Source organism: Anabas testudineus, chromosome 2 (assembly GCF_900324465.2).
Source record: "Anabas testudineus chromosome 2, fAnaTes1.2, whole genome shotgun sequence".
In the NCBI taxonomy this organism is placed as follows: domain Eukaryota; kingdom Metazoa; phylum Chordata; class Actinopteri; order Anabantiformes; family Anabantidae; genus Anabas; species Anabas testudineus.
The window spans coordinates 34,004,588-34,027,844 of record NC_046611.1 but is presented as its reverse complement, the minus strand read 5'-3'; the positions used below and the strand labels follow the sequence as shown (position 1 = coordinate 34,027,844).

Here is a 23,257-nt window from a genome sequence, read left to right as displayed (position 1 = left end):
ACCATTTATTTTTCCAGCGCTAGTTTATTTTGAGCATTTTATTGCTCTGTGTCAGCTGCACCCGTTATAAATTCGGCATATCACCGGCGGGTGTCTCTGTGACGGAAAACGAGCGCACAGGACACCGCCCTCCACCAAAGCTAGTTAACGATAACTTCTGTCAGTGATGCTAACACCGAAACACAGCAGACAGTTAGCTTGCTAATAAGGTAGGATATGCTCAGTAAGTGTAGACACTGTCTGGTATTATGTCGTTTTTGTTGTAAAATGAATACAAGCATGAGCGTTTAACGTTACTAGTTAGTAATGTTTCTAGGTTAATGCGAGAGAAATGTTATGTAACTTTAACAGTCCAGCAACTTAACCGCTAACTGGTTAAGTGAAAGCCTGCTTTACATTATTAACGTTAACGTTTAACTGTTACAACATTAACACTGTTCACATTCGTTAACGTCGACTGAGCTTAGGTTTGAGGTCCAGCCTTAAATAATATTAACAGTGTGATACGAGTGAAGCAGTAAGAGTTGCACAAGAATTAAGGCGGTGCAGTAATAACACAGTCATGACTTAGCTGACTGTGGGTGTGATATATCCAATAGACACACATATATATATAGAAATGAAATATAAATACATGTTGTTTTATTTTCCTCTGTCAGTTCGTGTGTGTGTGAGTGTGTAGAATGGCAGCAGTCATCCCCCCGGGTTCAAAAGCCACAGACTGTGTGACCAAGGTGGAGCTGAGTGTCTCCTGTGACAATCTGCTCGACATGGACATGCTCTCAAAGTCCGATCCTCTGTGTGTTCTTTTTGTATGCAACTCAGGGTCCCAGTGGAGTGAGGTGAGTATTAGTGGTCAAACTTTGCTCTGCTGGACACATGTATCCAGGTCTACAAGGAAACTTTAAACTGGGATTATCGTAGGTACTTGTTTTACCTAAGATTGCACTCTTCCACCAGTGAACAAAAGTTTTCACACAACGAAGAGGAGACTTGCTTTTACAATTTAAACAATACAGCATACAGTATCTATTCACCCTAATGTAAGTTGAAGGACCACATTTTCCAATATGCTGAATAGGTGTTTCTACCCTCCAGATCCATCTCTGAACTGAGTGACCTCTGTTGTAGTTATTGTCACATAAAGTAGCAGGGAAAAATACAGTAGTGTCTGTAATAACACAGATATATGCAACGAAATATTCTTGATTTTGCAACATCTATCTGTGTTAGATTGGCCGGACAGAGAGAATCATGAACTGCCTTAGTCCCAAATTTTCCAAGACGTTTGTCATTGACTACTACTTTGAGATGGTGCAGAAGCTGAAGTTCGACGTGTATGACATTGACAGTGACAATTGCAGTCTGAGAGATGCTGACTTCCTGGGACAAATGGAGTGTACGTTGGGACAGGTTGGCCATCTTTGCTTACTACAACAGCTAATTCATCACAATAAATGCTCTCATGCCTCTTTCTCTTCATTTGGCTTAAACATTAAAACAACATTATTCTTTTTCTTTTTAATAATCATTGGAAGTGCTGTTGGCCCTGTGTTTCTGATTCTGAAAAGGTGCTTTTGTGTTCAGATCGTATCCTCGAGTAAACTAATAAAACCGCTTATGATGAGGGACAACAGGCCTGCGGGAAAAGGAACCATTACTGTGAGTTGCTTTAATTGATATTTAAAGTGTTAATATGAATAATTATAAATGTTCATGTCTTGTTGTCTCATGTTTTGTAGATATGTGCAGAGGAAAGGACAGACAACAGGGTGGTGGCATTCGATGTTGCAGCTAGAAAACTGGATAAAAAGGTATTTATTTCTACATTTGAATTTCGATTAGGAAATTACAAAAATGAATACATTCAGAAATTTTGGTCTTTGCTACTAGAGATTATTTTTTTACAGAGAAATATTCTCCCATATTAGCTTTACTATATAAAACAGTAGATATACTAAACTATATTATGCTTATGCGTATATTGTATATTAGTATGTACTGTAAGTATGCAGCAGCTTCAAGGAACTGGATCCAGCAGCATGGTGGACTTAATGTTGTGTAGAAATGTTTGTATTTCAGAAAGAAATAAGGTGAAGGGCAGTGAGGGGGTGCAGCTCAAAGGCAGAGCCAGGAGTAAAGAACAGAGACTAGCAACATACAGTGAGAGGGGCAGGAAATCAGCAGTCCTGGTGCAGATTGGCGACATCTATCAAGAGTCTAGTTTTATGTATTTCATGGAGGTGTGGCTATACAATTCTGTTCCTGACTCTTATGTTACGGTATGGATGGTTCTCATTCTGTTTGTAAAGACAAAGGTCAGAATAAAAGATGTAGGGGAAAGGAGGGGATGTAACTGTGAAGGAGAGAGCAGTGGAGACTTTGTCCTGAGACACAATCAGCTCAAGGGTTCTCAAAGCTTGTGCCGCTGAGCTATGTGGAGAAGTTTAGCCAATCTCAAATCTGCTTGGGTCCTGTACCAAGAAGGCAAAGAAGGTGTGTCCCAGTGTCTTCAGTGTATACAGGCAAGTGACACTAACCTTATACAGAATTAAGCATTTTAAGAGTCCCTCCAACTATGAGTAGCTTCTTTATTAGAACCACCACAGTTTGCCCATGACCATTTGGTTGTAGTGGAATCTATGCTATCATACGCCAGGCACAGTGAGGATTGTCTTTTGAATTAACCCTGTGTTCTTTTCCATAGGCGAGATATTATAAACATGACACTCATGTCTTTTCTTGGATTGGTATTGGATTGTTGTACTAGGTGGCTGTGGCTCAATAGGTAGAGCTGTTGTCTGCCAATCATAGGATTGGTGGTTCAATTCCCTGCTGCCATGTCACATGTCAAAGTGTCCTTGGGCAAATAACTGAACCCTAAGTTGCCCCCGGTGAGTCAGATCAGCTGCATAGCATCAGTTTGTGATGTAGATGCAACCTTGCAACTCTAAGATTTTCTGAACTAAAGGAAAGAAAAAAAAAAAAAGACTAAAGTACGTGCTGCTTTAGGGCTCAGCATATGCAGTGCTTCTAGACGCATAAGTCAGTTTAAAGAATATAAACAAAGTAGCTTTGGTGAATATGGTGAAAGCATACAATACAACCTTGGTATCTATCTATCTTGGTATCTCTGGTAAGACTGCTGTTAACTACTTTATACACCCTACCAGCTAGAAGCATGTCATTCACATACGTTTTACTTTCTTTTCTATTTCCAGGATTTCTTTGGCAAGTCTGACCCATTCCTGGAGTTCTATAAACAGACAGAAACTGGTTGGCAATTGGCTCACAGGACAGAGGTACAGCTATACTGGTTTTGTAACATGTTTTCTGATCAGAGGGTTCTTGGTAATGCGTGTGCAATGTTTAGGCTGCGTATTCAGTATGATTCAATAAACTCTTGATTGACAATTGGATAAATGTTCATAATTATTTGGTTAAACAGATTTGTTTTAAAACGTATTTTAGAGTCATAATTATAAACTATAAATACTGTCAGCATATGCATTCTTTTATTACATTCCAGTACATACAATAAGGCAATTGAAGTGCCTCTTGTTAATCTGAACTGTTGTGCAGGTGGTGAAAAACAACCTAAATCCAGTATGGAAGCCATTCCGTATCTCACTACAGTTACTCTGTGGTGGTGATGTGGAGAAGTCTATAAAGGTAGGTGCACACAAACAAACAGAACTGTAAAGTCTTGTTGCTGATGATGCAGCAGCCATTTTCCACTGTTTTTCTTCTTTCACACTGTTCTTGATATGCAGGCTTGTTATATGGAAAAAACCTTTAGGTGCCATAGATTTGATATACAGTCCTCATGAATTTGCAGTTTTGTAAATGTTTCATCTTGCTGTAACTTTATGTGAAACCGTAACTAGGACTTTTAGAAAACAGGAGGGATTAAAAAAAAGCTAATTACCTAAAGAATGTATACATCCAACCCTTTTTTTCATGAGCATTAGCAAATACAAAAGGAAACATTTTCACTATGACGTTTTTCAGAGACTGAATCAGGGCTAGGGTGCATATGTATTATTTATCACCTCTTGTGCATATAAAGGCCACAGTGTGTGGCCTGAGGTCTGATTATTTTAGTAAATATAAGTAACTGTGTGTTAGTATTAGTTCATTTATGTCCTTTTTTGTTTCCATCCTCTAAACCTGCTAAAACACTCCTATCATGAAAAGAGGCTTTCCATTCAACAGTGCAAGTGAGTTTACACCGTGAGTGTTCTTCATGGGAAGGATGCAGTGTTTGTAACAGGACAGGTTGAAGTACTCTACACATTTCTAGCTATGCTCTTGGAATACACACACCTATAAGGAGTTTGGCCCATTGGTGAACCCACCTGTTAAATGATGAGAGTGTAGCCACTAAAATGATCCATTGTCCTCGGTAGATCATTGACATTCAGTGCTCCATGTTGACAATTTGATGAGACTGTGATGCACTATCCACAGGGACTGAGCAAGAGCTTACAGTATAAACAAAGCTAAACTGTAAGATTTCGGAAGTATGTGCCTGGATCTGGTAGTACTTTGATATGTTTGTTTAACTATAGGGTATTGTTACACATCAACATCCAGGAGTTAAGGAAATACTTAGATCGTTTAGTAAAATGTACAGTCCAAGAAAATACTTCATCATGTGTTTATTTTCTGCATTTCAAATCATATTTAACTAAACGTTCATGAGAAAGTATGAAAAAGTGAATCAAAAGTGAAAGTACTTGTTCAACAGGAATTTTGTCCTTGTGACTCATAAATAGTCACCTTTATTTATTTATTTTTGTTTATGTTACTGAACAATGTGGACCATGACATTGACAGATGGACTGTGCATCATTAGCGGTAGTGCAGACACACTGGACCATTATGGTGAAGAGAGAGCTGAGCTGCAAGGCAAAGGTTTTAGTTCATTTCTATTTCAGTTTATCTAATAAGTGCCAAATTGCATCAAAAAAACTTCTCAAGGCTCTTAACATATTAAAGACTAGCAGACGGAGAGAAAGAAGCCTCTCTGTCTCTGTTGACGCTGTTGTTTAATGACTCTTTAAGTCCAGTACTTCAGTAATTGTACCTAGAAGTTATTTTCCATCACTGTGAACAGGTGAGTTGACCAACAGGTCAGTGTCCTAAAAGGTAGAGGTTTTCCATTAACATACATCAGTAATCCATGAGTTTTCGTAGCTGCTCATCTTGTACACAGTGTAGACATCAGTAACATCACAGTTTGTCTAATCTGTCTCAACAGACATTTTAGTGATCTAGCTCATTCTGTGTGCCATTTAAGTGGGTGATGTGTAGTTGTGTGTGTAGATTTGTCTTTAGCAGCATTTTGCCATAGATGATGGACTCTTGTCTTGTTTCACCAAATGTCTGTATTTTTCAGGTGGATTGTTATGACTACAACAACAGTGGATCTCATGATTTTATTGGATCTTTTCAGACGACACTATGCCAAATACAGCAGGCATCACAATCATATGCAGTAAGCTCTATAAGTTTGTTGACTAGCTGTGCCATGAAAACTGAACACAATACCAAAATGCTAAATGTTTCTCTTCTTTTCTGCTTTTGTATATTTTTCAAACCTTATATGGAACAGAACTTAGTATTTATTCCTGATATTCATTTGTATGGTATCTATCAGGCTGAGTTTGAATGTATCAATGGCAAGAAGAAACAGAACAAGAAAGGATATAAAAACTCTGGTGTTATTATGATCAAACAGTGCAAGGTAATATTTTCTGCTTTTGATTTTTTTCATTTGGAATTCATTGTCATCTTATTGTAGCATATGAAGATAGGGAGGACATAGATAAATGTCCTCTTTCAAACTTATTTTTAATATTTAAGGAATATTTCTTCACAGATTGTGAAGGACTACACTTTTCTGGATTACATAATGGGCGGCTGTCAGCTTAACTTCACTGTGAGTACTAACAAATTTTCTTTGAGTTTCTTCTTTAAAATGTTTATAAAGGAACAATCAGAATATTGAACTTAAACAGATGTGGCTGAAAGTGTCTGTCCGTTTGAAAAGCTCTTGTGCCATACAGTAGATAACTTCAGCTATCGGTTGGACATAAAATAAAACAAAGCATGGTGAAGTAAAGGCTCAAAGATCATCTCTAAGAAGTTTGATGTTTCTGTAGCCTCTTAGGGGTCTCGTGTCCCCCTATTTAAGGCATCTGTCTGTTTACACTGCACTTTAAAACACAGCCGTAAAGACGCTCCAATGTGCGTTTTACATAGGTACCAGCACCTTAGCTTTAGCAGTGTGACATTTAATGTGACTTATAACCCACACATTGGATTCACATTGCCTAGTTTTGCACATTTTAGGAATGAAAAACATGGTTGATGCAAGTTGACTACAACATAATCATAACTGGTTATGGTCACATATTTAGTTTGGTTTAGCAGTTAGTTTAGCAGTGTGGGTGATGAGAAACTGGACGATTTCGACATGCCGTTGTGGAGTAGGAAGAAGTCACTGCATAAAGTTGGAGTTGGAGTAAGACTGAGATCTGGTGAATCATAATATTACATGACTGGTTGAGTTATGTCACCAAATAACTAATAAAAAATTTTCTGCTGCTGTCATCCAACCACTTGCACATTATAGCAGTGGTTTGAGTCTCCCCAGTACTTGTAGTGTTATGTCTGATCACCGAAACATCTTGTTAAACTAAGCAGAATGTACCAGTAATCATTAACAATCTGAATGCATTCTCTAGTATGACAACTGTACTTTAGTTCACAATAAAATATCCTCAAAAGTTTTATACCCCTTCTCCCTCGACACTCGACGCCACTGATAACCTAATAAAATCTAACTAACTGGCTTGAAGTGACGGGAGTCTAAACTCTGGAATAACCCAGGTAAATCTGTAATTACATTAATCAGAGTGTGTAAATCTGAGACCACCACTGGCTTTACATTTTATTGTGTGTGGGGAAAACATATCTCTGGTAGAAACATTGTTGTATTAGTGCCCAAACAGACTGCGGCAGTAGTGCTGCATTTTATAAGCAGTTTGGCTTTTTCACTGGAGGGGCAAGAGCTTTTCCCTAATACTAATCTCGCTTGTTCTGTGGTAAAACCATGACTAAAAAATCCTGTAGTCTTCTCAGTATAAACAATACACTGAGCAGGACTGGTAACAGTTGCTTGTCAGTCTTCCACACAGGCTTAGGAAGTAGAGAATTACATGTTTTCTTATTTCTCTGCACTTTCATGTGGAGAGCAGTAATTGCAGTTATCTACCTGAAATACTCGATGAGGATGCATGTTATTTTTTCACAAAGAAATGAGTGTAGAATGTATTCAGCTTAATAATCTTTGATGCTCACCGGTGGGCTGGTGTTCCACCAGGGAGGGCTATTCCAGTTTGATGTAGACGTCCTCTTTTACTCTTCCTTCAAACCTGTCTCTGTCCACAATGTGGACATAGGTGTGACCCTTGTCTTTCAGATGAAGGTGGACTGGGTTGTGCCTGTGTGTGCCTGGATTCTCCAGTGACCAAATGTGAACAGCACCTTTAGGATAATAAATCAAAAACCAAAAGCAGAAGGTCTGCTCTATTAAACATCAAATAGAAACTAGATGATGAAGTACTTTTAGCATCCTCAGTTTCAGGGAATTTTTTCTTGCAACTATTTCAGGCATGTTTGTTTTTACATTTTATGGTTCTTGCATGCACAGTATACTGTAAGAGTGATTTAATGTGTTCAGGAACATCATCTGGCATGATGTTGTGTATCTTTCCCCACCCCCAGATTGCTATTGACTTTACAGGTTCCAATGGGGATCCCAGATCTCCTCGGTCCCTTCACTACATCAACCCTCAGGGCTATAATGAGTATCTGGCAGCTATCTGGGCAGTGGGTAGCGTCATCCAGGACTATGATAGGTAAATACAGTAAAAGTACAGGATATTAAATCATTTGGACATAGTGGTGTGTTTTCTTTCCTACACAAAATCACAAAGAAAAAAACTGCAGTAAAGTTTTGTGTTGGCTTAGATCAGAGTTAACTGTACTGTTGTCGTAGGACTGCATGATTAAAGATGATGTTGATTTATAAGCCAATGTTTGTTTCATGTTTGTATTAGCAGGAGGGTTTACTACATAGACAAATTAGTTTACAGTAGGTGTGTCTGTTGACCATTTGGCAGTTGTGGACTGCTTACATTTTGGGAAGCAAGCTTGCTGTGGCATGAGACTTGAAATCATTCCACCCAGGGCATCAAATACTGACACTGTGTCCAAATTATACATTGGATTTCTTTTGCACAGTGACAAGATGTTTCCTGCATTTGGTTTTGGAGCACAGATCCCTCCTACGTGGCAGGTGATGATTTGTTTCAGATATTCATAATTTAATATTTGAAGAGACCTTTCTGCATGTGCAAGCAGCGTAATGAAAGATTAAAAGTCTGCCATGGTATAATGAAGTAAAGCAAAGTAATTTTGAGGTAGGTTGGTATTGGATCCAGATTAATAATTGTTTGTGTTTACAGGTGTCCCACGAGTTTCCCATCAACTTCAACCCATCAAATCCATTTTGTGCAGGTAATAATAGACTGCAACTAGTTAAAATTTACACTGGTGTGTTCAAATCATGTAACTGTAAACCAGGTGTTACTACTAAATGGTATTAATAAACTACTGAGTCACCAGAAAATTTGTTTAAAAAAATGGCTCAAATTTAGAGATTGGCATAAGTTGATGATTAATGTAACTTGGTTGGTTGTTTTAACTAACAATACTAAAAGATTAATACTTGAAAACTACGTCTCTTCCTCGGATAAGTAAAAAGAAATCAATATTTTTCTGACAAGATGTCAAACCAAAGATAAGCAAAGTAACAGCAGTAAAGTAACAAAACTACAGTTTTCAGAGGTTTGCCTTTTGTTAATCTGTGGAATCTCAAAATTCCGTAAACAATACCCCATAATGAAAACATGAAAGAAGTTTGTTTGAAATCTTTGCAAATTTATTTGTAATAAAAAAAAAAAAAACATCACACGTACATAAGAATTCACAGCCTTTGCTCAGTTTCTCCCATTCTGCTTTGCAGTACCTCTCAAGCTCCATCAGTTTAAACTGCCATTTTCAGATCTCGCCAGATATGTTTAATTGTGTTCACGTCTAGGCTCTGGCTGGACCACTCAGGGACATTCCTAGAGTCCCGTAGCCACTCCTCTGTTACCTTGGCTGTGTGCTTAGAGTCGTTGTCCTGTTGAAAGATGAACTGTGGCCCCAGTCTGAGGTCCAGAGCACTCTGGAACAGGTTTTCATCAAGGATTCTCTGTACATTGCTGTATTCATCTTTCATTTGATCCTGACTAGTCTCCCAGTTCCTGCTGAAAAACATCCCTACATCATGATGCTGCCACCACCATGCTTCTCTGTAAGGATAGTATGGTCCAGGTGCTGAACGGTACCTTAGTTCCTCCAGACATGGCGTTACATGGCCTGACATTCAGGGCAAAGAGTTCAATCTTTGTTTCATCAGACCAGAGAATCTTGTCTCCCATTGTCTAAGAGTCCTTCAGGTGCATTTTGACAAACTCCAGGCAGGCTGCCATGTACCTTTTACTGAGGAGCGATTTCTGTCTGGCCACTCTACCACACAGGCCTGATTGGTGGAATGCTGCAGAGATGGTTGTTCTGGAACGTTCTCCTCTCTCCACAGAGAAACGCTGGAGCTCTTTCAGAGTGACCACTGGTTTCTTGGTCACCTCACTGACTAAGGCCCTTCTCTCACTATTGCTCAGTTTGAACGGGCGGGCCGATCTAGCAAGAGTCCTAGTGGTTCCAAACTTCTTCCATTTACAGATGATGGAGGCCACTGTGCTCATTGGGATCTTCAATGCTGCAGAAATTTTTTCTGTACCCTTCCCCAGGTGCCTCAGTACAAGAGTTCTACAGACAATTCCTTGGACTTCATGTCTTGGTTTGTGCTCTGCACTGCACTGTTACACTATTGTGGGACCTTATATAGACAGGTAGGCCTTACACGTAAGGCTGTAACATAATAATGTGAAAAAAGTTAGGCGCTGTGAATACTTTCTGGATGCACTGGAAACCCTGTTGAAGAGAAGATGCACTCTGATGTAAGGATGCACAGAAAGCAAGCACAGTGCTGTGCAGCTATTTTGGTGGTCATATGGCACACACAGCACATGACACAAAATGTCTGAAAGAGAAGCAGCTTGAGCTTCATAAACCCTTCAAATCAGAATTCAGTTCAGTCAGTTGGAAAGTCTACAAGAGTTGTGGAGTTACAAAAAAGAACAAGTTCTCAATATTGTGGTATGCTTTCCAAATGTACTAAATAAACATGGTACCATATTTTCCGCGCTATAGTGCACTTAAAAGCCTTCAATCTTCTCAAAAGACGACAGTGCACCTTATAATCCAAAGTTTGACTGACTGACTTATCTGTTTTGTTTCGCTTAATGCGCCTTTTAGTTTAGTGCGCTTTATATGTGAAAAAAAGTTCGAAAATAGACCATTCAATGACAGTGCGCCTTATACTCCGGAGCGCCCAATAGCGCGAAAAATACGGTAATATAAAACTGTTCATGTGTCCCAGTATGACTATGTTCTGTTCACCCTTGTGTGTGTGTGTTCCAGGTATAGAGGGTGTGGTGTACGCCTACCAGCAGTGTCTGCCACAAGTGAAGCTTTATGGCCCCACAAACTTTTCCCCAATCATCAACCATGTTGCCCAGTTTGGCCATCAAGCCCTGCAGCAGCATACTGCGTCTGTGAGTCTAAACGAATGAATTAATCAGTTTACAAACAGTATACTTGTTTGATTGTACAATAATATTTTGGTGTAGCACAAGCAACTAAACAGGAACAACAGAATGTCGACCAGCTCTTGTTGAACACAATTAAAATAACTTCCATTCAATTCACTGTGTTTGTTGTGTTGATTCTCAGCAATACTTTGTCCTGCTCATCATCACTGACGGAGTGATCACAGACATGGATCAGACTCGCAGTGCCATCATCAACGCCTCTCGTCTGCCAATGTCTATAATCATAGTCGGGGTTGGAGGGGCAGACTTCAGTGCCATGGAGTTCCTGGATGGAGATGACGGCATTTTGCGCTCTGCTACAGGCGAGGCTGCCATGAGAGACATTGTGCAGTTTGTGCCTTTCAGACAGTTTCAAAATGTAAGTAACATGAAGAACACTCTTTATAAGCATGCACCTCTAAAGGCTGTTAAACAACATATACATTTGAATGTGTGCACATCTTATTTCAGGCAGGCACTGCAGCCCTTGCCCAAAGCGTACTGGCAGAGTTGCCTGACCAAGTGACCTCCTTCTTCAATCTATTCGGCCTGAAGCCACCCAGCGAACCCAATCCTTCCTAATAATGTAGGGCTTACCCCAACAGACCACCTGACCACCTTAAGTTTATTCTTAAATTCTAAGACAAATCCTAAGACAAATCTATGTTGGTCTAATGGTGTATTCTGAAGTGGCAGATTTGCTCTTACCTTTGTTCTTATACTGATGATTTCCATTATTCTTGTAAACTGACAGTATGTTTTAGTTGTCCCAAGTTACCAGGTAATCATCCTGCCAGTTCCCAGCAAAGGTCACCAGACTGCAGGACTGTGAGCACACACAGAACTCTCAGAAATTGAAAAGCAATGTGAACTGAGGTGCCACTATAGTGTCTTATTAATTTCAAAAGAATTGAAATTGAAATCCTTGCATTAATATTATAGTTTAACTGTTGAATCAATGAAAAAGCATTAACTAGTTATTTTGCACAAATGTGTCAGTACTCAAATGTGCATGTGTGTGCTCTTGAGTGGGCATAGATTCTGTTCTTTTCTGAGAACAAATTCAAATAAAAAAACACTGGTAAATGTCGGACTTTTTGTGAAGTTGCACAAGTGGATTTTCAAAAGAAATTTTTTTTTTGAAAATGATCCAATCATCTCATTGGTTTGTCAGATTATTTGGAACCTCTACATGAAAGGGCTGCAGTACTTAATGTGTTCTCCTCATTTCTTCTAATGTGCCTGTCAGTCTCTTTGTATTACAGTGAACAGCAAATACAGTTTAGGCGAATTTCTTCATGTTTACACATGAGACCTTGATGAATACCTTAACCCTTGTGCTGATTTTACACTTGGTGCTCTTTTGTACTTCTCCTATTTTCAAGGTAATTTGGTCAAATCCATGTTTACACCAATGTACAAGTCAAGTCTGTCTCATTTCAGGATGACTGTATTGTTCGTTGTTTTACTGTGGCATTGAGTTATGTAATATACTTCCCTTTGTGATCTACTTTTATTTAGATTTTTATTTTAATACTTCTATTAAGATTTTATATAATTATATGAAATGCAAGAAACCAATCTAAGGTAATTAACAAATTATTAGGTGATCAGAAGGATGTGTTTTTTATGTTTTTGCTACTGCCTTCATGTCAAAGAAGAGTGCATGTAGAGTAAAAAAATATTGCATGTTTTCACAAAGCACTCTGGTCGCAGCCATGTCTTGAAATATGTGTTTGCATGATTTATAAGAATTAAACCAAGTTATACTAAACCTGTCAAATGGAAGCATCTGATTAATCTTCCACTTTTTAGATGAATACTAAATAGTGAACATCAAAAACTTTGAATAATAAACATGGAATATGCAATCAACAAATTAATATTCATCAAATAATGATAATAATATTGTTCATATCTATAGGAAGATAAATACAATTCAGATCAGTCTCTTAATGCGTTCAAGACTGTAGTTATTATAACACATACTTGAAATCATGGGATGACATTGTTTCATTATCCGATAAATAAGATATAGATAAAAACATTGAAAACTGAGTCCATCCTTAGTATTTCACACGAGTTGGTAAAATTGTGGAAACTTCTTTTCTTGTCTGTGTTCATGTTGAAATATCAGAGACAGGGAAACAGTGTGTTGCTGGGCTGACGTGGATTACGTCATGTTCTTGGTGTATTTGTCTAAGATTGGTGGGCGTCGGTCATAGTAGCGTTAGCTGACTAGATAGGAGACAGACACTTCTTTACAGTACTAGTCGTATTTAAAAATAGCAACAACCAGGGACAACTTCTCATTTGGACCATCAGTAGCAATATATTTCCTGGGTCCTGCAACGTGTCTCAAAGATTTAACGGTAGGTATAAATAAACCAGCCCTGTTAGCTTGCTAACGTTAGCCGTGGTACTTAGTCCTTTCATTTTTATTCGCCCCACCCTTTAGACCTTTTTAATATTTTCCGTGTAACTCACTCGCTAGTTCGCCAGGTCAACTTTATTGTGTTGTATTGATTATCAGCTACATTAGTTACAATTAGCTAATGTTTGTGGCGGAGAGTTAGCCCTCATTTGGAAGTTGGATAACGTTAGTTCACCGCAGTGTTTGGTCCAGGAAACTCGTGAAGGTAAAACCTTAATAACCCTCAAAGCAAATCGTTGCATGCTGCTTTTAATCCAGTTTACCTGCGCTAAATTGCACATATTAGCAGAAATAAACTCCAGGGCTGACAATTTACGGCTTAGCTGCATGACATAGTTTTAAGTTTAGGATTAGTTTAACTTTGTGTTTGAGCAGGAGTAAAGTAGTGCATTTATATAAATGTGTGTTGTTAGTAGTCTGTGCTGTTTTTCAGCTTGTTGCTCGTCAGACATGGCTGCCCAGTGTGTCACCAAGGTGGAGCTGACTGTGTCCTGTGAGAATCTCATGGACAAAGACATTGGCTCCAAGTCTGACCCTCTGTGTGTCCTGTTAATGAACAGCTCAGACTCTCAGTGGTTTGAGGTCAGTGTGGGGATTGACCCTGGATTCATCTACTATCACACAGTATACAAAGTTACTGTTAGTATTAGCAGAATATGGTTGTTTTCTGACTTTGTCAGAGTTATTGCAGTCAGCAACCCATAATAACTTCAGTTTGAAAGATAATTATTCATTTCTAAGAAAGGTGCTCTGCCCTGACAAACCAGTAAAGTGTGCTACTTAAAGTCATATTGTCCATGTCACTAGGTGTGGCAGTTGCCCTTGCAAGAGATATAGAATAGCAGCAAGAAGAGAAAGCAGTTGAGCCATCATTAGGCTAATGGGAAGTTTGTTGTATGTTCTATGAAGCAACAGTGACACTTGCATGTTCCATTTCATCAGTGCACAAGCAGTTTTATATCTCAGATATCTGGGTGTTTCACAAAACAGACTAATCTTTCCTAACAGGTGGCGCGCACAGAAAAAGTCCAGAATTGCCTGAACCCCAAATTTGCAAAAAAGGTTAGCATCGACTACTACTTTGAAATAGTGCAGAAGCTGAAGTTTGGGATTTATGACATCGACAACAAGACTGTTGATCTGAATGATGACGACTTCCTGGGGGAACTGGAGTGCACTTTGGGCCAGGTGAAGTGCTTCCTCTATTCACACCCTTTACCACTACAACAAACCCATACCTGTGTGTGTGTGTGTGTGTGTGTGTGTGTGTGTGTGTGTGTGTGTGTGTGTGTGTGTAACTTTGTGTGTCTTTCATTCGTTCATTTTCCCTTTCTTACAATTTCATTGAGTCACTGCATTTTGGTTAACAGTTTCTCTAAGTATAAAGAGTAAACAGAGACATCACAATCTGATCTGGCAGGTACAGCAGTTGTAGACACCTGGTGTAATAAGATTCCTTTGTTTCAACATTTCAGTAGTGAAGCATTATGTTCCCTGATAAACAGTTGCTGTGTCGTTTTTTCCTTAGTGTAATTGGATCCCATATGTTGTTTTTATGTTTGGCCTAGAAGCTTTAATCCACTCAAGAAGAAAAGCGGCATTATTAACTTATAGATTGTTTGATTATTTGAATTAAATTTGTTCCCCAAACATGCTTTTAGGTTGTGTCTAGTAAAAAATTTACCCGACCACTTGTCTTGAAGAACAAGAAACCTGCAGGAAAAGGGACTATCACAGTGAGTAGAAGAGACACAGAGCTAAAGAGATGTTTTGCAGTCTTGTGTAGTTGCATTTATTTTGTTCCTATGTCATTGATTTCTTCTCTATTCTGCTGTAGATCATTGCAGAAGAAATCAAAGATAACAGAGTGGTGAATTTTGAGGTGCAGGCAAGAAAACTAGACAACAAGGTACAGTAAAAGTGATTCTGAATTCTTAAGTGCTGTCATTTGTTTTTATATGTTCTGATAGATTTTAGATCTTGCTGTGTGTATTTATTTATTTTTAAAATGTATTTATTTACAGGATTTTTTTGGTAAGTCCGACCCCTATCTGGAATTCTACAAGCAGACAGAAACGGGATGGCAGCTGGCTCACAGGACAGAGGTACACACACATGCAAATGAAATGTACAAAGCCCAAACACATTAAAGTAATCTCTTAAACTGTGGAAGCAGGTTTTAAAGCAGTTCCTGTGTATCCTAGTTGGTCTTTGAAATAAGAAAAGAAGATATGTAAATTAAAAGGCACACGAGAAAAATATCTTTGACCAAAAGGGAGACATTTATATTTATTTATTTATTTGTTATGTTATTTTCACTCTCTCTCACTCTCTTAATTTATTTTCGGTCATGTCAGTAATTTTGTCTTATAAACCATGGCCGCAGTGTTTGGATTGAGTAGCTCCTCAAGAATATGATGTTCCAGATTAACAATATACCGCTGTTATTTCAGTATATCAAATACATTATCTATGAACATGCACTGTAGGTTCATATAAGTATTGTGCATTGGAAGAAACCCAATATTAAAGGGTCGGATTGAAAAAACTTTTTTTGGGTCATATGTCTGATAGTTTTGAGCTAGGACTCTCAGTATTTGGATCTATTCATATTAAATTGGTGCAGTTAAAAATGCACTGAGTGTACTTTTGAACTGACATCATCACAAGTTGCACAGGCCATGTGAAGGGTTCCCTCTCGTATGCACTAAACTGTATTTGAACAAGGATTCAACAGTTAGTCACTGTCGGTGTAAAATGTGAGCTTCCGAATTACCCCACGCTCTCCATGAATCTCACCATAGATGGGTTTTCCTTTTACAATCAGCAATGCCTCTTATCAGGGGTTGGAAAACATATTTACAGTGCCACAATGAATACTGTGATGGAAGAATCCTGAGTTTGAATAATATTGTATCTTAATATATTTTGTTCTCAGGTGGTAAAGAACAACTTGAATCCATGCTGGAGACCCTTTCGAATCCCTCTGCAGTCCCTATGTGGAGGAGACATGGAGAAACCGATAAAAGTACTTTTAATAACCTTTTTAAAGTCAACTTTTTGCAAAGCTGGAGTGAAAGTGCCACTGATATGCACAGTTGCTATGATTTGTTTGTTTGTTTGTTTGTTTTGTGGCGTTTTTTTTATTTTTTTTTAAAAATTATTATCAAATGCACTAATGCAACTTTTTGAGCCTGACTTAAAAAGAGACAAATTACAGTCATCCATAAGTACTTGAACAACGCATTTCCATCATTTTGACTATAGGTGGTCACTGCAATGATTTGTAGTGAGATTTAACAATCAAGATGCGCTTTCAGTTAAAACTGCATGCTTTAATTTAAGGGTTTTGTTGAAGCAGTTTTAGGGACTTAAAAGTAATTGAACTAACTTGCAGTCAATTGTTGCATTTTTCTCTGGTGATGCAATTCCATGGCCTATACTACAGCTGCTGCTGCTGCTGCTATTGTTTCTGCGGTGTTCCCCTTTAGCACATCACAGAGAAATAGTTTATTTTGCCCACACTCCCTCCATTCTGTCTGGCCAGAAGATGGAGTAGTGGTATAGGCTCTTGTACATATGTTTTACTATTTTTAATTTTGTTTATGAAGCAAACCCATGGTTGACATTTTACAGAGCCTTATCTTCATTTGTGACTTTGACACAGATAATACCTACCTCCTGGACAGTGGTCTTGATAAGGCCAGTTGTTCTAAAAGTGTTTTATGGGGGGAAGAATTCTTCTCACATATTTGTTTTCCATTGTCTCCTAGATTTGTCGGTGTTCCTGAATTCAGTGTGTGCTTTGTTTTTGTTCATGTTCTGAATAGTTGATTTGGCCACATTAGATGTGGTGGTTTTAAATTCCTACACAGTGTTTTCAACAAATCTCTTAACTTAGAGCAAACAGTCTACGCATCCTGATTGTTTTATTTCAGATCCATTGTGGATCCAGCATAGAGGCAAGATTGTGTCACTGTCCAAAAACTTATAGACCTGACGGTATGCTGGATCTCCCTCTCAGACAAGATATACAAACCAATTACAGTGTATGTAGTACTAGCTTTATGATACATATTTTTTTTTTAACCTCTGAAGCGAGCATGTCACGAAGGAAGCAGTTTCCCACCATACAGGACAAGTGAGTTACACAGAGCATCGGTGTTTGTCTTTTCTCATCTTACCATCATTTTAGTGGGTGATGTGTGTGAATGGAATAGATGGGGAAAAAACAAGACACCACCTCAGCGAGTCTGCAGTCCTTATAATGTCCTTCATTCAACTTGATCTTCTCATAGAACGCTTTCTCTCCTTCAAGTTATTTTACTGTCACCATCTGTCTAGTACACTAGTCGTACAGAGTCGCGTTATAAACTTCACTTTTGCATGTTTATTTTTTTTTTCTGTCTTCTATGCTATAAAACTTAAAACCTAACTTAAAGGGTCAGTTTAGCCACATTTGAAATTATTACATTTCCTCTGTTAACCCTAGTGCCATCTGGCTTTGCAGATTGTTTTAGGTTTTTGTCCAGATTTCAAGAGATCTGAATCTCCACCCTGAGCTATGACATGCTACAGCAGCATATCTTTTACATGTCCTGTTACTTTTGATAATTTGTATGCTGTAAACATTTTTCACAACACTTTTTAGGTGGAAGATACACATTAAATGTAAACTGTTCACAGCAGGGTCCGTGGAGTTTTGGTGAACTGCCCCTTTAAGAAACATGTTTTTTTTTTTTCTCTCTGTGTGAATGATTTAACAATTTTCTGACATGCCATGTCAACCACATCATTGTGTATTTTGCATGTTTCAAGGTCGAGTGTTATGATTATGACAATGATGGCTCACATGATCTTATTGGAGCCTTTGAGACTACAATGACACACCTCCAGCAAGCATCACACGTTTCTCCGGTATGTCTCTGAACTATTATAAATTAAAAGATTTAATAGTTAAATAACTAAATAATTCACTTTTTAATCATTTTGAAGTAATATGAAGAGCAGCTCTTGTTGTTGTGGCTTGCAGGCATTGATACCAACACCTATGCTGTTTTGTTTGCTCTTCAGGCAGAATTTGAATGTATCAACAGTAAAAAGAAACAGAAGAAAAAGGGCTACAAAAATTCTGGTATTGTGAGCGTGAAGCTATGCCAGGTATAGTAACACTGTGTGCGCCTTATTTCTTTTGGTAAATGTGTACACTCATACACTTGTGTGAGTAAACCTGCAAATGAAAACTACACTTAAGGACTTAAACAAGTCAAGGTTGGGCAACTAGACATGTCAAGTCTAGTTGTATGTATTAGCAATTATGTGTGTGCCCAACCTTTCGACTGGTTCTGTACCTGAGTAAAGTAAAGTGGTAATACATTTGTGTTGTGAATTTGTCACACTGCAAAAAAATGTGTTGCTATCCACCAAGCTACATTTTGATGATTTAAAAATAAATCTCAAAGTGTATACAAGGCTATTGTATTGTATAAGGCTAAAACTTACTTCCGGAGCACAACCTTGAATTAGCAGTCCAGTAAATCAATGAGCCATGCTGTCCTCGCTGCCTAAGATATTATAATGTTAATATAATAACAACAATATAAAACTAAAAAATAACTTGAAACAGTTTCTCCGGTATGTCTCCGGTACCAAACTGTAATCTGTAATTCTGTACTACACAAAAAAACTGTTTTTAGCAACTATGGCCTGAAATGTATAATGCATGTGAAGACACATCACAGATTTGACTACGATTGGGAAAGCTAATCTTTTGTCTCTTAGGTGGTGAAGGAGTATACATTTCTGGATTATATTATGGGAGGCTGTCAGATCAATTTCACAGTAGGTTTTGTCTTCTTCAGTATTCATATTCTTATTTATTGATGTTCTTGGGTCATTAGTAAATCTAACAGTAACTGCATTTGTTGTTAATTCCCTGAATGTCTGCAGGTGGCTATTGACTTCACAGGCTCTAATGGGGATCCAAAGTCTCCTCAGTCTCTGCATTACATAAGTCCTCAGGGTGTTAATGAGTACTTGTCTGCTATCTGGTCTGTGGGCAATGTCATCCAGGACTACGACAGGTGTGTGTGTGTGTGTGTGCGTGTGTGTGTGTGTGTGTGTGTGTGTGTGTGTGTGTGTGTGTGTGTGTGTGTGTGTGTGTGTGTGCGTGTGTGTGTGTGTGTGTGTGTGTGTGTCAAGAAAAAGTATGTGAACCAAGGTTTTTCTTGCCACTGTATATATAAAAAAAAATAGATTGAAGTATTGACATATTGACAGCATAGATCACCTTGTATTTAGATCCAAATCTGTTACTCATGAATTACTGCTGTTTGCCTTTCCTGTGTAGCGACAAAATGTTTCCCGCTTTTGGCTTTGGAGCCCAGATCCCTCCCACATGGCAGGTAAAGCTTGCCTGTAAAGCTTGCATGAGACAAAAAATATAAGATCATTGAAAAGATGAGATGTAAGGTGTGGTTGTGCACAGCTAATGACATCTGATGGTGCTGTGTTACAGGTTTCGCACGAGTTTCCTCTCAATTTCAACCCGTCAAATCCATTCTGTGCAGGTTTGTTCACAAGTCATTGTGAAAAAGATAGTATTATCAACAGTGTTTATAAAATAGTATTACAGTGTCTTGATGCATGTTTGATCCTGTGTGCGCATGTGTGTGTAGGTGTTGAAGGTGTGGTGCAGGCTTACAGGGCATGCCTGCCCCAGGTCAAACTCTACGGTCCCACCAACTTCTCCCCTATTATCAACCATGTGGCCTGTTTTGCAAAGCAAGCCCTCCAGCAGACGACTGCATCAGTGAGTATTTGTCTCTTCAGCCATTACCAAAAATATAACCACTGAGACCTTACTTACAAGCCTGCATGAACGTACCTTCTGTCAGGTACAGATAAAGTAGTTCACCAGGCATGTCAAAGGATGGTTGTCTGCACCTTTCAATAGCATCTTGCTTATGAAGCAGCAGTGGCATTTGAAGCTTCACAAGTTATCATCCACGTGTTTCAGTTGTTGTGTAGCATAGGTGTTTAATGTCAGATTGACTGGACTGGAACTCTAATGGCACAAACCTGTCAAAAAGAGCTGTCTCAGGAAGTAGCAAAGAAAAAACAAATTTAACAGCTGTTGTGTTAGAGGAGTCCAAATATTAGAGAATGTAAATGGTCTGCACTTATATAGCGCTTTTCTACCTAGCTGGTACTCAAAGCGCTTTACACTGCGTCTCATTCACCCATTCGCACACAGAAGCACACACACACTCACACTCACACACCGATGGCAGAGCTGCTATGCAGCTGACCTGACTCACCGGGGGCAACTTGGGGTTCAGTATCTTGCCCAAGGACACTTTGGCATGTGACGTGGCAGCCGGGAATCGAGCCACCAATCCTATGATTGGCAGACAACTGAGACACAGCCACCCCAAATGTCAATTGTACATGTGTCAGTGGCATGTTAGCAGCTGTCCTGTGACAGAAATACAAAGGTAATGGTTCAGGCTGTATTAAGTTAGATGCTCCAAAACCAACTTCCTAAACTAAAGCGCTTCATGAATATGTGAGGAGGTGAAGGGAACAACAATCACTGAGATCTTAGAGTAGAGAATATTCCAGCCACAGTAGTTGTTACACAGAGCATGAAACTGTGCAGACATTAACAGACAAGAGGACACAGACAAGTTTCCTACTTTCCTTTACAATTAATTACTGACATGTTGTATGATGTAATATGGTGAACAAAATATTAATCTAGCATTATGTTTGCCATATACTGTAGAAAATCAGCTGCAATACCATATTAAGCCAAAACATTAGAACTTGACATTTATTATTTCATCTGATCTTGTTGTTTAAAAAACAGTTCCCTGAAGTCCCCCCAAAATGTGCATGTACATTTCATGCTGAAAAAACTCATGTGAGGAGCACTGAGTTTACTGAATAAATCCAGAAGAAGAGACTTCTGTGTTCATCTATACATCCAAGTCATCACTGTCCACGTGTCTACATGCACCAGAGTCATATAAATCTACCAAAATGAATGGATTTTGCAAAAAATGGGCACTTTACACTGGGATTAAATGGGGAATGTTGTGCGGATCACTCAAATTGCATCATGATAACAGTTTTTCCTATGTTGTCACCTTCTTGAAGCAATACTTTGTCCTGCTCATCATCACTGACGGCGTGATCACAGACATGGATGAGACTCGTAATGCCATTGTCAACGCCTCTCGTCTGCCCATGTCTGTCATCATTGTCGGGGTGGGAGGGGCAGACTTCAGTGCAATGGAGTTCCTGGATGGAGACGACGGGCGGCTGCGTTCTCAGACAGGCGAGGCTGCCTTGAGGGACATCGTCCAGTTTGTGCCATTCAGGCAGTTCCAAAATGTAAGTAACATTGTTTTCACCCTTTTTTTAACTCTTTGCTTTGTGTGAAATGGGGAGCCGTTTGCTAATTGCTATAAAAAACAGCATGCATGCCTTCTCTAAGCATCATTTTGTTTTAACTGGGTTGGAAATTACAAATGGAAATGTAAAGCAGCCTCCCCATCAAAACCCCATTCTATACATCCAAACCCAGGGATTCCCCGCCCCTCACATTAGATCTCACTTAGCTTGTGCCTTGTGTATTTATCTCTTTTTCAGGCACCCAGACAGGCTCTTGCCCAAAGTGTATTGGCTGAGTTACCTCAACAAGTGGCCTACTTCTTCAATTTGTTCAAACTGAAGCCTCCCCATGACCCCAGCCCATCATAGGGGTACCCAGATATTTTTGACATATCCCCCACTACTATCCTAGTCATTGTTTGGCCCATATGAATGAACTGCCTTACTGAATCGGTGCATCGGTTATTGCTTTCCTAATCATTTCTACTTTGTTCTCCTTCCAGTTTTTCCATATGCTTAAGATTAATCATCGGTGTTAAGTCTGAGACATGTAGAATACATTGTTGTAATGAGGACCTGGAGCACTGGTGGCTGTTCAACTGTTGTAGATGTTTAAGGAAAACTCCTCTCAATATGACTAGAAGACGCTTGCAGGTTTTATTGGGGTATTCCAACTTCTAATGGTGTGTAGGCAAAAGCAGACAACTTGTCTCACTGTGTGAGATGAGTGTTTAAGTAGACTTCACAGTACACCACGGTTAGCCATTATTCAAACCACATATCAGACACAGAAAAGGGGGGAGTTTTCCGCTAGTCTACATCTGCATGTCGCCTTATTCACTTTTCATTCCTGCTTCTTTCATATAATTCAGATCAATAATATTTTGCAGCACCAACATCAGTATAACAGTATTTTTATTTTTCTGTCACTGTTTTGTACTTATTTTTTAACACCCTCCTTTTCCACTTCAGGCCCCCCGAGAAGCCCTGTCGAAGAGTGTGCTGGCAGAAATCCCAGGTCAGCTGGTTGAGTTTCTCAACACCATGAAGCTGGCTCCACCCAATTCCAACCCTGCATCTGCTATGACAGTCTCTTCTTAGTCGAAGCTTGTCTTTACACTTGTCTAATGAAATACCACATTATTTAAAGACAACTGACCAATCGCACATTTACATCTTACATCATACACTCTGTGCTGTTGACCAAACTTTTTAAGTGCCAAAACAGATCATGCTTGTTGCAGCACAGATTATGGATTCATCATGGCATTAATAAATATATTGGGCCCTGGTTTGATTTAATTAATATACAGTAGTACAGGTGTGTGGACCTCCTATGTATGTTTACATTCTCAGATATAGCTGCACTAGTACTAGTAGCATCATTTTGTACATATAGAGAAGCTTAGTAGGTGCTGTTGACACACAGTATATATTTCCTTTTAATGTGTGTTGATGTATACTGCTCGTCCAAAAAAATTCACCATCTGGATTTAACTAAGCAAATAGGTAAGAGCCTCCTATTAGATAATTACTGCATGGATGATTATTTTTCAGCTGCCAACAAGTTATTTAGCTCCAACTGATGCAGTGAGTA

The 23,257-nt window shown here is 38.9% G+C and overlaps 2 protein-coding genes across 5 annotated transcripts; both read left to right on the top strand.

Moving 5' to 3' along the window:
• The first annotated feature begins 111 nt into the window (after positions 1–111).
• Positions 112–12,603, top strand: LOC113163758 (copine-3-like). Of its 2 annotated transcripts, XM_026362681.1 has the most exons (16): positions 112–209; positions 660–842; positions 1,234–1,413; positions 1,588–1,662; positions 1,743–1,814; positions 3,222–3,302; positions 3,583–3,672; positions 5,402–5,500; positions 5,663–5,749; positions 5,885–5,944; positions 7,795–7,928; positions 8,314–8,368; positions 8,538–8,589; positions 10,660–10,793; positions 10,972–11,208; positions 11,301–12,603. In XM_026362681.1, the coding sequence occupies exons 2-16, from the start codon at positions 684–686 to the stop codon at positions 11,409–11,411; spliced, it is 1,626 nt and encodes a 541-aa protein (XP_026218466.1). In that variant the 5' UTR covers positions 112–209; positions 660–683; the 3' UTR covers positions 11,412–12,603. The 2 variants fall into 2 exon arrangements, with proteins under 2 accessions (XP_026218466.1, XP_026218467.1); XM_026362682.1 differs by lacking the exon at positions 5,663–5,749.
• Positions 12,604–13,016: 413 nt separating this feature from the next.
• Positions 13,017–23,124, top strand: LOC113163759 (copine-3). 3 transcript variants are annotated; one of them, XM_026362685.1, is made up of 17 exons: positions 13,017–13,201; positions 13,697–13,845; positions 14,272–14,451; positions 14,925–14,999; positions 15,101–15,172; positions 15,288–15,368; positions 16,202–16,291; positions 18,082–18,180; positions 18,337–18,423; positions 19,045–19,104; positions 19,213–19,346; positions 19,613–19,667; positions 19,781–19,832; positions 19,941–20,074; positions 21,424–21,660; positions 21,919–22,031; positions 22,633–22,765. In XM_026362685.1, exons 2-16 carry the CDS (start codon positions 13,714–13,716, stop codon positions 22,027–22,029), a joined length of 1,599 nt encoding a protein of 532 aa, XP_026218470.1. In that variant the 5' UTR covers positions 13,017–13,201; positions 13,697–13,713; the 3' UTR covers positions 22,030–22,031; positions 22,633–22,765. The 3 variants fall into 3 exon arrangements, with proteins under 3 accessions (XP_026218470.1, XP_026218468.1, XP_026218469.1); XM_026362683.1 differs by lacking the exon at positions 21,919–22,031 and having other exon boundaries at positions 13,018–13,201; positions 22,633–23,124; XM_026362684.2 differs by lacking the exons at positions 13,017–13,201; positions 21,919–22,031 and adding an exon at positions 13,277–13,468 and having other exon boundaries at positions 22,633–23,124.
• The last annotated feature ends 133 nt before the right edge of the window (positions 23,125–23,257 follow it).